The sequence below is a fragment of the Coregonus clupeaformis genome, chromosome 31, assembly GCF_020615455.1.
Source record: "Coregonus clupeaformis isolate EN_2021a chromosome 31, ASM2061545v1, whole genome shotgun sequence".
Lineage (NCBI taxonomy): Eukaryota > Metazoa > Chordata > Actinopteri > Salmoniformes > Salmonidae > Coregonus > Coregonus clupeaformis.
Window position 1 is genome coordinate 4,672,131 of NC_059222.1, and position 18,762 is coordinate 4,690,892.

The following is an 18,762-nucleotide window of genomic DNA, read 5'->3' on the forward strand; positions in this document are numbered from 1 at the left end:
ATTCACTTCTCCGCTTTCCACTATATTGTATCCCATTCAATTCAAGAATAGAGGATGGATAGGAAAATACATTGACCTGTGATCTAGCTTAACTGTGGCTTTAGCTATAAAGAGATTGATTTTAACTGTAATACATATGATGGTAAAAAAAACACAAGGCTGAAGTTTATAATCTTCTTAAAGAGTCCCTCAATCACAGGAGATTACCATGGATGCATGCTGCTCTTGTTTTGATATGCCTCAGGGGCATGAAATTGGATGAGGCGGAAATGCAGGTAGATAAAATGACTGTACCAGTCATTTGACTTGACTTCCTGCGTCACGGCTCCACTGTTATACCTTCCCTGCAGATAAACACTAAAAATACATCCCTCCTAATCTTCTTAAAGGAGTGAGTAGGAGTTAGTCTTGCAGTGCTTGACGGACAACACAAACACACACACATACAAAGTTACAAAGTCTTAGCGGTCAGCTTAATACCGGAGACGGTTCAAAGGGTGTTTGTGCTTTTCGCTGCTTTAGCCGTTCAGCCGCCCTACCGTTCCTGTGTTCTGCTTTGCCGTTCGACCGTCCTACTGTTCCTCTGGTTCTTGCCAACCAGCAGTACTTCTGCATGGTTTCTAATTTGCAGTCAGTTTGCAACCCTCGTTGCTGGGCCGAGACCTTTGTTAGTATCGACATGCCCAACCTCAGCAGCCTGGGCAAGATCTGTGGCTCCAGCCGGGGCGACGATATGGTGGTGATGGACCGGGCCAAGCGCAAGAATTCGGTCAGGCGCATGTCGATCATTGAGGACGGTCAGATTGCTGAGGTTCTCTACCTGATTCCAAAACAATCAATGATGGAACAGCTTCCCTTCCTGAACCCCAACGACTATGTCCTGTGTGAGCGGATGGTAGGCATGCCGCCAGACATGGGATCAATGGGACAAGGTAAGGGATCGCTCATCTGCCTAGTGTTGCCACCATTCCGATTTGGTCTGGAGACTTAAGGGTTTGTTCTTCTGAAGGCGAACGGTAAAGCTATTCAGTTAGATTGTCTTTAATTTTAGGACATTTCGGTTACACTTTATTTGATGAGTTGTACTCTTTCAACTATTAACATATTGTTCTATTAACTATCAACTAACCCTCATCTTAATCCTTACCCTTGCCCTGACCCCAACCTGGCTCTAACCCTAAGAAGATGCATATCAACAGAGTTGCAGTTTTAACATCTGTAAGGGGAGTCACCAAATCAAGTTAGAACGTTTCCTTCAATCTCCCAGATTGAGTTTGGTCAGAGATGGCAGCCCTACTAGAGTGGTGGAGAGAAATTAGTGAAGAAAAGAGATTGGGACAGGGGAAAGGAATAGAAGGGAAGAGAACGTTGACAAAGGACTCCTATTAAGACATGCATGAATAGTATAAGAGAGAAGGAACTGGGAACCAAGAGTAGTGGGGGTATTGAGGAGTGAGGAAAATAATGGGTAGACTGGAGCGAGGAAGAGAGAAGATATGGAATGGGGAAGACTTTTTATTTTGGATGTGTTGTATTGACTATTTCTAATATAAATCTAAAAACGAAAACATGTAGTTGGCCAGTACAATGCAGAGAACTTTAGTAAACTATTTACAGGTAATATTTACAAGGAGCAGATCAGTCTATAGTATACAGTATTTAACATCAGGACGCACAACTGCAACGTGTTTCGACTACAAGAGTCTTCTTAAGTCAAAATACACATGCCAAGGTATTTATATGTGGGGACATGCTCAATTTGAGCTCCATTCAATCTATGTTAGTCTGTGGAGACAATGTTGTGGGCTCTAGAGAATAGAATATACTTTGTTTTATCTGCATTTTGTACACTGTCTCTTTAAAAATGTCATGTTTGTGATGACGACGTGCAAGAGATCTGTCATTCACTCATTGCTATCTATGATCATAGAGCTCCTGAAGAAGCTATCCCTTTTTTTTTCCTGTGCCCCCAAATGTTTGGATATACTGGTAAAGTTACCAGGTTGTTAACTAGCTAGCCAATTAAATAACATCACTGAACAAAAGTAAACAAATGGTTAACAACATCGACTCGCAAGTAGTTTTAGAATGGCCCACGACATGGTTTATGAATGTAAAATGCGGTCCCGGTGATCAGCTATAAAAATATAAAAATGTTGCGCCGGTAATATGGGTCAGATCTTTTGACCTGGTTGGACTAGAAGCAAGCCATTTTCACTGTAGTAACGGTGCAACCATGATGACACTAACGAATCTGCACTCCCTTGTTTCTCTACAGCACTCAGAAACAACAGTACAGCGAAGCCTTATCATTACAACAATTATTATCTGGGAGATTTTTTTAATAGTAGCACAGTGCCCTCAAAATAAAACTCCTGGTCGCACAGCAAAACATGTTGTTGCACATGCGACCAAATTGGTGACACTTTAGAGCCCTGCCGGTGACCTCACTGCTGCCTACCAAAACTCATGATTTGTTTGGAGAGTTGTCTGTCTGAAGAGGACCCACCCCAGAAATTGTTTTTCCCCTTTAGAAATACCCAAGAGAATCCGGCATCTTCCCAAAACCTTGTGCAATTGCTCCAAGGTCTGGGATTTCCGAGACTAGCAACTCAGTGTGCAAAACATTAAAGCTGTAATATGTAACTTTTTGAGAGACCTGACCAAATTCACATAGAATGTGTGTTATAGATGTGTCATTCTCATTGAAAGCAAGTCTAAGAAGTGGTAGAGCTGTTCTATGTGCGCCATGTCTATGCTTCCCGTTCTTAAGTTTCATTTTTGAATTTTTTACTTTCGGTTTTGTACATCAAATTCAAACAGCTGAAAATACAATATTTGTAGTTATGGAAAATATATTTCACAACGGTTTAGATGGTACTATGATTCTCTACACTATACATGCTTGTTTAGTCACAAACTGAAATTAGGCGAACTATTAGAATTTTAGCAACCAGAACAGCCTCAATTCGTTGGGGCATGGACTCTACAAGGTGTCAAAAGCGTTCCACAGGGATGCTGTCCCATGTTGACTCCAATGTTTCCCACAGTTGTGTCAAGTTGGCTGGGTGTGCTTTGGGTGGTGGACCATTCTTGATACGTACAGGAAACAGTTGAGCTTTAAAAACCCAGCAGCGTTGCAGTTCTTGACTTAAACCAGTGCGCCTGGCACCTACTACCATATGCTGTTCAAAGGCACTTACATTTCACCCTCTGAATGACACACATATTTTATTTTTTATTTTATTTCACCTTTATTTAACCAGGTAAGCCAGTTGAGAACAAGTTCTCATTTACAACTGCGACCTGGCCAAGATAAAGCAAAGCAGTGCGATAAAAACAACAACACAGAGTTACATATGGTGTAACAAAACAAAGTCAAAAATACAAACAGAAAATATATATGCAGTGTGTGCGAATGTAGCAAGTTATGGAGGTAAGGCAATAAATAGGCCATAGTGCAAAATAGTTACAATTTCGTATTAACACTGGAATAAGACACAATCCATGTTTCATTTGTCGCAAGTTTAAAAATCCTACTTTAACCTGTCTCCTCCCCTTCATCTACACCAGTGGTCACCAACTGGAAATTGTAAAGGGTGTTGCGCTTTTCTATAACTGGCAGCCTTTTGTTCTGATGTTGTTTTATAAAACTAGCAGCCTTTTGTTCGATCGCGATCGATCGATCTGCAAGGCATTCCTAATTGATCACCAAACATTTTAATAATTTCGCGCTGTTGGCGGTAGGTGCGTTTGATTCAGCAGCCCTAGTGCCGGGAAGGCAAAGTCTTCCCATTCTGAACCATTTCATGTGTCTGAAGGTAGAACTCCACCTGCCCGGCAGGCCCAGAGAACAAATCAAGTGCACCCATAGGCCTAACGCTGGTCAATCAGATAGCTCAGACCACCGTGTCTGCACAATTTACTCACGCCATAGACTGTACATTTTTTTACCTTGAACGCACAGAAAAGTTGATAGTGTGAGATTTAAAAACGTTTAAAACCATGACTAGAGAGAGACAACGAATACAGCAAAGAGCTGCTGTTTTCACGATTAAGTTCATGTTTAATAATCAAATCAAATGTTATTTGTCACATACGTGTTTAGCAGATGTTATTGTGGGTGTAGCGAAATGCTTGTGCTTCTAGCTCCGACAGTGCAGTAATATCTAACAAGTAATATCTAACAATTTCACAACATATACCCAATACACACAAATCTAAGTAAGGAATGGAATAAAGAATATATACAAAGTATTTGATCCCCTACTGATTTTGTACGTTTGCCCACTGACAAAGACATGATCAGTCTATAATTTTAATGGTAGGTTTAATTTAACAGTGAGAGACAGAATAACAACAACAAAAATCCAGAAAAACGCATGTCAAAAATGTTATAAATTGATTTGCATTTTAATGAGGGAAATAAGAATTTGACCCCTCTGCAAAACATGACTTAGTACTTGGTGGCAAAACCCTTGTTGGCAATCACAGAGGTCAGACGTTTCTTGTAGTTGGCCACCAGGTTTGCACACATCTCAGGAGGGATTTTGTCCCACTACTCTTTGCAGATCTTCTCCAAGTCATTAAGGTTTCGAGCCTGACATTTGGCAACTCGAACCTTCAGCTCCCTTCACAGATTTTCTATGGGATTAAGGTCTGGAGACTGGCTAGGCCACACCAGGACCTTAATGTGCTTCTTCTTGAGCCACTCCTTTGTTGCCTTGGCCGTGTGTTTTGGGTCATTGTCATGCTGGAATACCCATCCACGACCCACTTTCAATGCCCTGGCTGAGGGAAGGAGGTTCTCACCCAAGATTTGACGGTACATGGCCCCGTCCATCGTCCCTTTGATGCGGTAAAGTTGTCATGTCCCCTTAGCAGAAAAACACCCCCAAAGCATAATGTTTCCACCTCCATGTTTGACGGTGGGGATGGTGTTCTTGGGGTCATAGTTGAGTTGATGCCAAAGAACTCCATTATGGTCTCATCTGACCACAACACTTTCACCCAGTTCTCCTCTGAATCATTCAGATGTTCATTGGCAAACTTCAGACGGGCATGTATATGTGCTTTTTTGAGCAGGGGGACCTTGCGGGCGCTGCAGGATTTCAGTCCTTCACGGCATAGTGTGTTACCAATTGTTTTCTTGGTGACTATGGTCCCAGCTGCCTTGAGATCATTGACAAGATCCTCCCGTTTAGTTCTGGGCTGATTCCTCACCGTTCTCATGATCATTGCAACTCCACGAGGTGAGATCTTGCATGAAGCCCCAGGCCGAGGGAGATTGACAGTTCTTTTGTGTTTCTTCCATTTGCGAATAATCGCACCAACTGTTGTCACCTTCTCACCAAGCTGCTTGCCGATGGTCTTGTAGCCCATACCAGCCTTGTGTAGGTCTACAATCTTGTCCCTGACATCCTTGGAGAGCTCTTTGCTCTTGGCCATGGTGAAGAGTTTGGAATCTGATTGATTGATTGCTTCTGTGGACAGGTGTCTTTTATACAGGTAACAAGCTGAGATTAGGAGCACTCCATTTAAGAGTGTGCTCCTAATCTCAGCTCGTTACCTGTATAAAAGACACCTGGGAGCCAGAAATCTTTCTGATTGAGAGGGGGTCAAATACTAAATTATAGACTGATCATTTCTTTGTCAGTGGGCAAACGTACAAAATCATCAGTGGATCAAATACTTTTTTCCCTCACTGTAGATGCTTCTGTACCCGTTTCCTCCAGCATCTTCACAAGGTTCTTTGCTGTTGTTCTGGGATTTATTTACACTTTTCGCACCAAAGTATGTTCATCTCTAGGAGACAGAACGCGTCTCCTTCCTGAGCGGTATGACGGCTGCGTGGTCCCATGGTGTGTATACTTGCGTACTATTGTTTGTACAGATGAACGTGGTACCTTCAGGCGTTTGGAAATTGCTCTCAATGAGGAAACCAGACTTGTGGAGGTCTACCATTTTTTTCTGAGGTCTTGGTTGATTTCTTTTGATTTTCCCATGATGTCAAGCAAAGAGGCACTGAGTTTGATGGTAGGCCTTGAAATACATCCACAGGTACACCTCCAATTGACTCAAATTATGTCAATTAGCCTATCAGAAGCTTCTGAAGCCATGACATCATTTTCTGGAATTTTCCAAGCTGTTTAAAGGCACAGTCAACTTAGTGTATGTAAACTTCTGACCCACTGGAATTGTGATACAGTGAATTCTAAGTGAAATAATCTGCCTGTAAACAATTGTTGGAAAAATTACTTGTGTCATGCACAAAGTAGATGTCCTAACCGACTTGCCAAAACTATAGTTTGTTAACAAGAAATTTGTGGAGTGGTTGAAAAACGAGTTTTAATGACTCCAACCAAAGTGTATGTAAACTTCCGACTTCAACTGTTAATGTCGTTAAACTTAGTAAGGCCATTCCTCTCCCTCTTTCAGCTTCGCGCTACACATCCAATCCAATTGTTATCAATACTCTTAACATTTTGACTCAATTCCGTCAACATTTTAAATTCTGTGATTTCTCTATTCAAGGTCCTATATGTAATAATCACCTCTTCCTTCCAGGCAAACTGGATTCAGCTTTCAGGCTGTGGCAGAGGAATGGCCTTACTAAGTTTAATGACCTTTATATTGATGGCACCTTTGCCAATTTCGAAGACCTCGCTATCAAATTGAATCTACCCCATTCAAGTTTATTTAGATATTTCCAAATCCGCCAGTTTATTCGCACTCAAAGCCCAACCATTCCAATTCTATCACCCGGATCGGGTCTGGATGCCCTTTTGAAAACACCTTTTCAACTAAAGGGACTCATATCCCATATTTTTTTAGATAATCATGTCCCTTGATAACCTGTCACTCAATAAAATCCGATCTGAGTGGGAAAAGGAACTCGGTGGAGAGACCTCTGACGAAGTCTGGAATAGTGCCTTACTTAGGGTTAATGGAAGCTCCTCTTGTGCCCGGCTCAGCCTTAAACAGTTTAAGGTACTTTACCGTATCCATTTCAGTAAGGCCAGATTGTCCAAATTGTACCCAAATATTGATGGTACATGTGACAGGTGTAAAAGCTCCTTGGCGGACTTTACCCACATGTTCTGGCCATTGTTTGCATGCATGTGTGTGTGAGTGTTCTGTGTATGTGTGTGTATGTGTCCCATATGACAACTTGAAGTCCCACTTTTTTGTATGCTGTAATTGTTTTCTTAAAGCAGATTAGCTCATTGAGTATGTTGTACCTACACAATAAAGGTTTACATTTGATTTAAAGGGGTACAACCACTTGTCACTGCGGTGGTGCCCTGTAAGGTCATCCTTTGTAGTTTTTGGTACATAATTGCACCCCAGTTCATACCTCAGACATTACCTTTCTTACATGTAACCCACAGGTACAAAAGTAAGCATATAGAAAAGGTACACTTTGCCATTATAGGGAACCACCACAGTTACAAATCCATAAGCTCCTAAAATTAACAAAAATGTGTCTCTACCATAGATGACTTAAACTGGTACAACACTTCCACTCACGGGTGGCCAGAAATAACAAACTGAAAGCCACACCCCCACTAAGCCACGGCTCCAATATAATTTCCCAATGTGCCTTTTCAAGTGAATTGAAGAGGGTCTTTTCAAGTGAATTGTAGAGTGTTCCAAATCCAACGTTTCCCCATTAAATTTAAAACGGTTACGGTTTAGGGTTAGGGAAGGGTTATGGTTAAGGACCACTCGTTATCATCCTACAGATGGCAGTATTACAGCTTGAATCGACCTTCTTGAAGGTAATGAACAGTCAAAATCATGTTTTTCATGAAATTGGATGATATTTGGATAAACCAGATGACTAGGTGACCAAAGTGTAGGCTACTAACGCCCATCAGCACCATTCATTTACAGAGCACAGTTTTGGAGCCCTAGACATACTATGTAAAATATCACATGAACCAGTGTTTTTTTTAAGGGGGACACAAGCACCGCTTAATAAAGGCTTTATCAATCATATTTAAAGGTACAATATACGACTTTGGCACAATGTCGATGCCGGTGGCAATGAGAGTAATTGCATGCTGTGCTTATCTCGTGCCCTTACTACTTTGCAAGCATGGTAGACTGACAAGGTTGTCTGACGGAGTGCCTTCTAAGAATTGCATGGACTCACCATTGACGGAGCATGGAGGAAAATGTGTGGAGTCTCGTGGAGCGTCTCGGCATGATGTATCTGTGTTTACACTTTCCCAACAACTTGAATATTGTTCACTGTGGAGTTTTATAGTCATGTAAACATTAGCACTAGCAACAAGCTCCTAAACACATACACTGCTACTCAGTTAACTTGACGTAGTAAATGCTTAGTTCGATAATGGAAAATAATGATTTAGCAACATCTCACTCACATTAGCTAGTATGTTTTTATAGCTTTGGTCAAAACGACTTTCAATTGTGGCAGCCAATGCCCCCATCAGCTGTTTCAGTTGTTGGTGACTAAGTTGAGTAATTTCAGAGCTGGCCATGACCAGACCAGACTGAAGGTCACAGAGTGATATGCTTACTAATGAATGCCTACACACATAGTTGGCTAACTAGTTAGCTAGCTAAATGCTGAAGCAAGGATTTAGCTCAATACATTGATTGGGCCGAAATTGATCTATGAAGATGTGATTTGTAAACATATTGACACCAAAGACTCTGCATAACGAATTCATGTGGCACTAAGCAAAGTAGGCTACCTCAGCTAGCTTTCTACAACAAGTTATCAAAATATATAATGCTTTGCTGGAACATAGTACGATTAACGTTAGATGACTAGCTAGCTAGATAGATATAAAGTATGATTTATAGCAGAGAGGAATAGCTAGTAAATGTAGCTAACGACAGTTTTGAATATATTATATATAATTTTGGGGGGTCGGTGGGATTTTGGAAATTCTTCCGCGACCCCATTTCTATATCAGGCGACCCCACATTTGGGAACCGCTGAACTAGACAATGTCAGCTAACGTTTTTTTGCTAGGTTTTTTAGCCCATAGATTTTGTTGTAATGTTTGAGTCACTCAAATATCACATGAATACACATTAGACATGGCAAAATGTATAGCAATGCAAGAAAATTAGCTTTAGAATTGTGAAATGTTCTCTGCACCCAATGAGAAAAAGTGTATAAATGCAGGAAATAAGCTGTAAACTTGCAAAATTTGCTCTCCGCCAACAAGAGGGGTGTGAACAGTTTGTGGCATGAACAGTGCTTGTGCCCATAGAAATAGAAGGTGGGGCGCGGGATGTTCCTCAATGTCAGAAGGGGGGCCAGAGTGAAACAGTTTGGGAACCCCTGATCTAATCGCTAATCTCTAATAATAGTGTTTAACATGATTTTTGAATGACTACCTCATCTCTGTACAACACACATACAATTATCTGTAAGGTCCCTCAGTCGAGCAGCAAATTAAAAAAACAGATTCAACCATAAAGACCAGGAAGGTTTTCCAATGCCTCGCAAAGAAGGGCACCTATTGGTAGATGGGTCAACAACAAAAACAAAACAGACATTGAATATCCCTTTGAGCACGGTGAAGTTATTATTTACACTTTGGATGGTGTATCGATACACCAAGTCACTACAAAGATATGTCCTTCTTAACTCAGTTGACGGAGAGGATCAGGGATTTCACCATGAGGCTAATGGGGATTTTAAAACAGTTGCAGAGTTTAATGGCTGTGATAGGAGAAAACTGAGGATAGATCAACAACATTGTACTTTTTGTCCTCAATACAAAGTGTTATGTTTAGGGTAAATCCTATACAACACATTACTTAGTACCACTCTCCATATTTTCAAGCATTGTGGTGGCTGCATCATGTTATGGGTATGCTTGTAATCGTTAAGGACTGGGAAGTTTTTCTGGATAAAACATTTACGGAATGGAGCTAAGCACAGACAAAATCCTAGAGGCAAATCTGGATCAGTCTGCTTTCTACTAGACACTGGGAGATGAATTCACCTTTCAGCAGGACAGAAACATCTATATTGGAGTTGCTTACCAAGAAGACAGTGAATGTTCCTGAGTGGCAGGGTTACAGTTTTGACTTAAATCTGCTTGAAAATCTATGGCAAGACCTGAAAATGTTTATCTAGCAACGATCAACAACCAATTTGACAGAGCTTGAAGAATTTTGAAAATAATAACAGGCAAATGTTGCACAATCCAGGTGTGGAAAGCTCTTAAAGATTTACCCAGAAAGACTCACATCTGTAATTGCTGCCAAAGGTGATTCTAACATGTATTGACTCAGGGGGTTGAATACTTACCCTATATATACAAAAGTATGTGGATGCTCCTTCAAATGAGTGGATTCGGCTATTTCAGCCACACCCGTTGCTGACAAGTGTATAAAATCGAGCACACAGCCATGCAATCTCCATAGACAAACATTGGCAGTAGAATTACCTTACTGAATAGCTCAGTGACTTTCAACGTGGCACCGTCATAGGATGCCACCTTTCGAACAAGTCTGTTTGTAAAATTTCTGCCCAGCTAGAGCTTCCCCGGTCAACTGTGTATGCTGATATTGTGAAAAGGAAACATCTAGGAGCAACAACTGCTAAGCTGCGAAATGGTAGGCCACACAAGTTCACAGAACGGAACCTCTGAGTGCTGAAGCGCGTAGCGCGTAAAAATTGTCTGTCCTCGGTTACAACACTCACTACCGAGTTCCAAACTGCCTTTGGAAGCAACATCAGCACAATAACTGTTCGTTGGGCGCTTCATGAAATGGGTTTCCATGGCCGAGCAGCTGCACACAAGCCTAAGGTCACCATGCATAATACCAAGCATCGGCTGGAGTGGTGTCAAGCTCGCCGCCATTGGACTCTGGAGAAGTGGAAACGCGTTCTCTGGAGTGATGACTCACGCTTCACCATCTGGCAGTCCGAAGGACGAATCTGGGTTTGGCGGATGCCAGGAGAAAGCTACCTGCCCCAATGCATAGTGCCAACTGTAAAGTTTGGTGGAAGAGGACTAATGGTCTGGGGCTGTTTTCATGGTTCGGGCTAGGCCCCTTAGTTCCAATGAAGGGAAATCGCTACAACATACAATGACATTCTAGACAATTCTGTGCTTCCAACTTTGTGGCAACATTTTGGGGAAGGCCCTTTCCTGTTTCAGTATGACAACGCCCCCGTGCACGAAGCGAGGTCCATACAGAAATGGTTTGTCGAGATCAGTGTGGAAGAACTTGACTGGCCTGCACAGAGCCCTGACCTCAACCCCATCGAACACCTTTGACATTAATTGGAACGCCGACTGTGAGCAAGGCCTAATCGCCCAACATCAGTGCCCGACCTCACTAATGCTCTTGTGGCTGAATGGAAGCAAATCCCTGCAGCAATGTTCCAACATTTAGTGGAAAGCCTTCCCAGAAGAGTGGACGCTGTTATATCAGCAAAGGGGGGACCAATTCCATATTAATGTCCATGATTTTGGAATGATATGTTTGATGAGCAGGTGTCCACATACTTTTGGTCATGTAGTGTATCTAACCAAGATACTGTATAGTAGTGTTTTATTTTGATAATGGTTTTACAAATGTTAGAATTTTTCTTCCACTTTGACATTACAGAGTATTTTGTGTAGAAAAAGACAATTAAATCCATTTTAATCTTACTTTGTAACACAACAATATTAGGGAAAAGTCAAGGGGTGTGAATACTTTCTGAAGGCACTGTAGTAGCCTGTCTTTTGTTAAAGTTATAGCTAGCTTCATTTCAGTCAACTTCTGCTGAGGTCAGGCTTTATTTAACATTAGCTTCTAACTTCATCCTTCTAGTTAGCTAGCTATAATGTTAGCTAGCTAGCTAGCTGGCTAACAGTAGCAAGAGCCCTTGGCTTGAGCTAACTAGCTAGCTAGCTGGCCACCTGACTGAAATATCAGTGAATATTTGATAGTTGTACACTCATTCTCAGACAGTCTGTTTTTTGTTTGTTTGAGGGATGTCTGTTGACACGACAGGAGACCAGGGATGTAAAAAAATTGCTTTATGTCCGGCATCTCGCAAGCCGACTGTCAGCGGCGTCTGTACTTGCCATTTGCCAGGGTTGCTCTGGGCTGAGGTAGTTAGTTTCACGTCTCGGCCTGTGCCGTGGACGGAGTTTGCTGTTGGACTAGAGTTGCAAAGCTACCGGTAGTTTCAGTAATTTTGGTAATTAACAGAAAATGTATGGCAATCTATTGTAACAAAAAAATTAAAGTATTAATATATAGTATTTATTTTGTATATCTGTGTCCATATTATCAATGAGTTTCTAGTAGATAGATCATATGGTTCAAGAGAAAATGGCTTAATTAATGAAAAAAGCATCTTATCATTATTTTCAATTAACTTTGCAACTCTTCCAACTATTTACTTTTTTTCACAATTGCCACCAATTTGATGCAAAAAACATTGACAACAACTACACACTGACATAGTGAAATAAATAGAACTGTGTATAAAAAATAAAGGATATTTCATGCTGGAACTCATTAAAAAAACACCAATGGTATTCACTAAGTTGATGGTTTATATTGAGGATCATGTTTTACAGCTTTGTCATAATTTTTCGGGGGGGGAAATCATCTTATTTAATTATTTCTGGCCACACAGAGGGCCAGAGATAATTACAGACACCTGTACAAATCTGAATTACCCAAAAGGGTCACTAGATGTCTTGTTATAGATTACATATACAGTGCATTTGGAAAGTATTCAGACCCCTTGACTTTTTCCACATTTTCTTACGTTACAGCCTTATTCTGAAATTGATTAAATTGTTGTTTTTCCTCATCATTCTACACACAATACCCCATAATGACAAAGCAAAAACTGGTCGTTGTCCAGTTAGAAGGTGAACCTTCGCCCCAGTCTGAGGTCCTGAACACTCTGGAGCAGGTTTTCATCAAGGACATCTCTGTACTTTGCTCCGTTTAGCTTTCCCTCAAACCCGACAAGTCTCCCAGTGTCTGCCACTGAATAACATCCCCACAGCATGATGCTGCCACCACCATGCTTCACCGTAGAGATTGTGCCAGATTTCCTCCAGACGTGACGCTTGGCATTCAGGCCACAGAGTTCAATCTTGGTTTCATCAGACCAGAGAATCTTGTTTCTCATGGTTTGAGTCCTTTAGGTGCCTTTTGGCAAACTCCAAGCGGGCTGTCATGTGCCTTTTACTGAGGAGTGTCTTCCGTCTGGCCACTCTACCATAAAGGCCTGATTGGTGGAGTGCTGCAGAGATGGTTGTCCTTCTGGAAGGTTCTCCCATCTCCACAGAGGAACTCTGGAGCTCATTCAGCGTGACCATTGGATTCTTGGTCACCTCCTTGACCAAGGCCCTTCTCCCCCGATTGCTCAGTTTGGCCGGGCGGCCAGCTCTAGGAAGAGTCTTGGTGGTTCCAAGCTTCTTTCATTTAAGAATGATGGAGGCCACTGTGTTCTTGGGGAACTTCAATGCTGCAGAATTGTTTAGTACCCATCCCCAGACCTGTGCCTCGACACAATCCTGTCTCGGAGCTCTACAGACAATTCCTTTGACCTCATGGCTTGGTTTTTGCTCTGACATGCACTGTCAACTGTGGGACCTTATATAGACAGGTGTGTGCCTTTCTAAATCATGTCCAATCAATTGAATTTACCACAGGTGGACTTCAATCCAGTTGTAGAAACATCTCAAGGGTGATCAATGGAAACAGGATGCACCTGAGCTCAATTTCGAGTCTCATAGCAAAGGGTCTGATACTTATGTAAATAAGGTATTTTATTTTTATTTATTTTTAATATATTTGCAATAATTTCTAAAAACCTGTTTTCACTTTGTCATTATGGTGTATTGTGTGTAGATTGATAAGGAAAAACAATGATTTAATCCATTTTGGAATAAGGCTGTGACGTAACAAAATGTGGAAAAAGTCAAGGGGTCTGAATACTTTCCGAATGCACTTTAATACTTAAAGATACCAAAATTATGGTAGTTTACTGGTAAACTTAGAAAGTTTTCAGTAATATACCCTCCCTTTGCAATGCTATGTTGGACAGTGTTGAATGAATGGGCTGCTAACCAGGCAAATCGTGGGGAGCAGGCCAACATAACGATTATACCTGAATCAGGATTCCACTCATTCGCAGAGAGGCAGGCGTGATTAGAATATTAGCGTTTTGATCTCTGGGAACGCAATAATAAGTGGGTATTTCACAACAGTGTTTACCCTCCACTACACCCCTGGTTGTGGGCTTTCATCAAAGTAAGTGGTACCTGGTATAATGTGAACACCTGCACTTTATGGAGCGTGTCTCATCCTGCTGCACAGCATTTTGGGGACGGTTGGAACCAGGTCCAATATTGGCTATGCACCCAAGAGGGAAAGAGGTTGGGCCATCGTAGAACATTTATGAGTATGACATGACAAGGTTCTAGATGCTTTGTGAAGCCTCAATTTATAAAGCCTTTTTTTAAAGCACTGATTTATATCATATTTGACATAGTGGGTTATGTCATTTGGCCCACCAAGCTAAAGGCTAGACCAAGGTAAAGGATTAGCTGCTAAGCTTATATAACACAATCCATCTCTTTCATTGCAAACCCAGAAATTGAACCAGTGTTCCGAACAACCCAACATACTCTTGATTCCACCATAAACACTATTGACCCATAGAAGCCAAGGCATTTAAGTCCAGGGCAACAGTATATACTAAGGTCCGGGACAGTAGTGAATGCCCACACTGATTCGAGGCAGGCAGAAATATGGTGCAAGTAAAAATAACATAATCGAATGGAGAACTGTCTGCTTAAGTTTGTACGTATTTGATGTGCACTTACTAAGGGTGCACTTTTTTCACATGCTCTGGATTCATGAATGCTTCAGTTTATACAACAAGTGGGTCTGATCTTGAATGCTAATTGGTTAAAATCGCATTCCAGCCTGTGTCTATTCCACAAGTTACCACCGGCTAAATCTATGACGCTAAAATGCCTATTTACTCTGTTCCATCTGACTGTGCAATCCACTATCTCATCAGCCCAGCCAGGCAATATATAAACTTGATCTCCACTAGAAAAAGCATCTAGATATTGTCACTAGAAAACAGCTTAAATGACGTGATGCCGCGGAGCTGAGCAGACGTTAACAAACTGAGCTCATCAAAGTTATCATATTATTACCTAAATAACAACATTGAAACAATATACCTTCCCAAAGAGCCATGGACCTCCGGCCGAGAGGCAAGAAGGATGACCAAAACTTTGTTGAATCCCAAGATAATGGTGACGCCACAGCTAGCAAGATTAGCATTAGCCCTGTTAACTCAGACGACAGTTCCAGACTGTTGCTCTCAGCAGCCTCTTCCGAGTCTTCCGGTGTGCTTGCTACTCTCCTCCGGGAAATTCAAGATGCTAACAAAGGTCTTTCACTGAAAATTGACAAGAAATCGGCTGAACTCCATTCATCCATTGACGACCTGAAATCCTCCCTGAATGATCTGCTTTTGAGAACGACTGAGGCTGAGTTGCGCATTAGCACAGTTGAAGATACCGTCACTCGACATGACCAGGTTATGAAACAGCTACAGAAGGACAATGCCTATCTCAAAAACAAGGTAGACCAGATGGAGAACCAGATCAGACATAGCAATATCCGTGTGGTGGGATTGAAGGGGACAGCGAGGGCCGTGACCCGGTCCGTTTCTTCACTCAATGGATCCCTGATGTCCTAGGCATAACCAACTTCACCAAGCCGCTGGAAATCGAACACGCCCACAGCACCTCAACACCGAAACCCATGCCAGATGAGCCCCCACAGGCCGTCCTGATCAGGTTCCTCCGTTTCCAGGACAGGGAGAAGATACTGCGACTCGCAAGAGCCAAAGGGGACATCACCATCAATGGCAAGAGGGTCAGCCTTTTCCCGGATATGAGCACGGATCTCGCCAGACGTCGCAAGCACTTCAAACCAGCCGCCAAAGCACAGAAGGAGAAGAACATCACCGGTTACCTCATTCACCCTGCGTGGATGAAAGTTCAGTACAATGGCCAAAGCCATCTCTTCGACACACCGGGAGAAGTGTTCACTTTTCTCAAAGATCTGAACCGCATTTGATTCGCGAAGGTCTATCTGTGGGATATGACGCAGTTTATAGTTTTTTTCTTGTTTGTGCTGTCCTGGGACTGAACTGCTGATGTCTACTTGGAATTTGGATCTGTTTACCCCGCGACTCGGTCGCTACAGTTGATTTGGACATTTTCAACGAACAGTTTTATTCCCCATGGTGAGTTTTATTACATTTACAGGAAAGTATATCTTGGTTTTGTCAATATCCACTGGGCGGAGCAAATTAGTAGGCTTAGGCCCATTGCTTTTACCCCCATTTATGTTTCTCCTCTTCTCCTGAAAAGAGACTCAAGAAGCCCTTATTGTTAACAGTAAATATTCAGCCATAAATGTCTATTCACAACGTTTGTTTTCAATTTTGATAAGTAGACCCATCCCCTTCTGTGTCAGCAACACCATGTCTGATCCCTCAGGCAGGTTTGTTTTGGTGCAGGGGCATATGTATTCAGAGTCTTGGACCCTATTGAATATTTATGCTCCTAACTTCGATGACCATATGTTTATTCAGAATGTCTTCCTACAGGTTGCTCAAGCACCACCAGGATGTCTACTAGCTCGAGGAGATTAAAATGTTTGTTTAGATACAGTTCTTGATAGGTCTGATAAACCCTCCCCTCTTACTAAAGCCGCCACGCTCACCATGTCATTCTTGAAGGATCTCAATTTACATCTGGAGACAGATGAACCCACAGGATAAGGCCTACTCTTTTTATTGACCCCCACACAACACACATACACACACACGCATATATCATTTTTTGCTATCAACCCAACTGTTTCATAGAGTATTTGATACCGATTATCTCTCCAGATTGCTTAGTGACCATTCTCCTCTGGTATTATCAGTCTCTATTCCTACCAAGGTAAATTGAGCATATACTGTAGATGGAGACTAAATTCTACACTCGTGAAGCAACCTGAATTTTGTGCATTCATCAAAGAGCAGATCAATATTTTTACATTGACAAACAAACCCTCCGCTCCTGACAGTTTCATTCTTTGGGACGCATTGAAAGTCTATCTGAGGGGACAGATCATTGCCTATACTAAAGGGTTGAAGAGAAAACACGGTGCCGAACTGAATGTCCTTAAATATGAAATCTCTGAGCTAGAGAAAACCTACCAGAGGCCCGAATAAAGACCTATACAGGCTTTTGGTGAATAGAAAACTTAAATATAATACTCTTGTCACGATCGTCGAAGGAGGAGGACCAACGCGCAGCGTTATTTGCAAACATACTTATTTATTAACTGATTACACGAACAAAACAACAAACGATAACGTGAAGTCCTTGGTTAACAAACATAAACCAACACGGAACAAGATCCCACACCACACTGTGGGAAACAGGCTGACTAAGTATGGTTCCCAATCAGAGACAACAAGCAACAGCTGATTCACGTTGCCTCTGATTGAGAACCACACCGGCCAACATAGAAACACAAATGACTAGAATGAGAACATAGAACAACACACATAGACTCTACACACCCTGGCTCAACATATTAGAGTCCCCAGAGCCAGGGTGTGACAGTACCCCCCCCCCAAAGGCGCGGACTGCGACCGCGCCAAACATAACCTAACAGGGAAGGGCTGGGTGGGCATTCCTCCTCGGAGGCGGATCCGGCTCCGGGCATGACCACCACCCCTCAACCATCCCCCCGTAGCGCCCCTGGTCCGGTCTGGCCCCGCTGGCTGGAGCTGGACTGGACATCGGTGGAGTGGATTGCTTGGACTCCGATGTGGAGCAGCTGACCGGTACCTGACCAGGTACCGGTGACCCAGGCACGGGTTGTGCCGGACTGACGATGCGCACCACAGGCTTGATGCGGGGAGCAGGACTGGGCCGGACCGGGCTGACGATGCGCACCCCTGGCTTGGTGCGTGGAGCAGGAACGGGCCGGACCGGGCTGACGACGCGCACCATTGGCTTGGTGCGGGGAGCAGGAACAGGCCGGACCGGGCTGACGACGCGCACCATTGGCTTGGTGCGGGGAGCAGGAACAGGCCGGACCGGCTGACGACGCGCACCATTGGCTTGGTGCGGGGAGCAGGAACAGGCCGGACCGGGCTGACGACGCGCACCATTGGCTTGGTGCGGGGAGCAGGAACAGGCCGGACCGGGCTGACGACGCGCACCATTGGCTTAGTGCGGGGAGCAGGAACGGGCCGGACCGGGCTGACGACGCGCACACCTGGCTTGGTGCGTGGAGCAGGAACGGGCCGGACCGGGCTGGCGACGCACACCATAGGCTTGGTGCGGGGAGCAGGAACAGGCCGGACCGGGCTGACGACGCGCACCATTGGCTTGGTGCGGGGAGCAGGAACAGGCCGGACCGGGCTGACGACGCGCACCATTGGCTTGGTGCGGGGAGCAGGAACAGGCCGGACCGGGCTGACGACGCGCACCATTGGCTTGGTGCGGGGAGCAGGAACAGGCCGGACCGGGCTGACGACGCGCACCATTGGCTTGGTGCGGGGAGCAGGAACGGGCCGGACCGGGCTGACGACGCGCACCCCTGGCTTGGTGCGTGGAGCAGGAACGGGCCGGACCGGGCTGGCGACGCACACCATAGGCTTGGTGCGGGGAGCAGGAACAGGCCGGACCGGGCTGACGACGCGCACCA

The 18,762-nt window shown here is 43.5% G+C and overlaps 1 protein-coding gene across 1 annotated transcript in view; it reads left to right on the forward strand.

Moving 5' to 3' along the window:
- Positions 1-473: 473 nt before the first annotated feature.
- ablim1b (actin binding LIM protein 1b) overlaps positions 474-18,762 on the forward strand; it is a 148,628-nt gene continuing 130,339 nt past the window's right edge. The window contains exon 1 of the mRNA XM_041859342.1: positions 474-932. Within this exon, the coding sequence (XP_041715276.1) occupies positions 614-932 (319 nt within the window). The 5' untranslated portion in view covers positions 474-613. The remainder of the gene's footprint in view (positions 933-18,762) is intronic.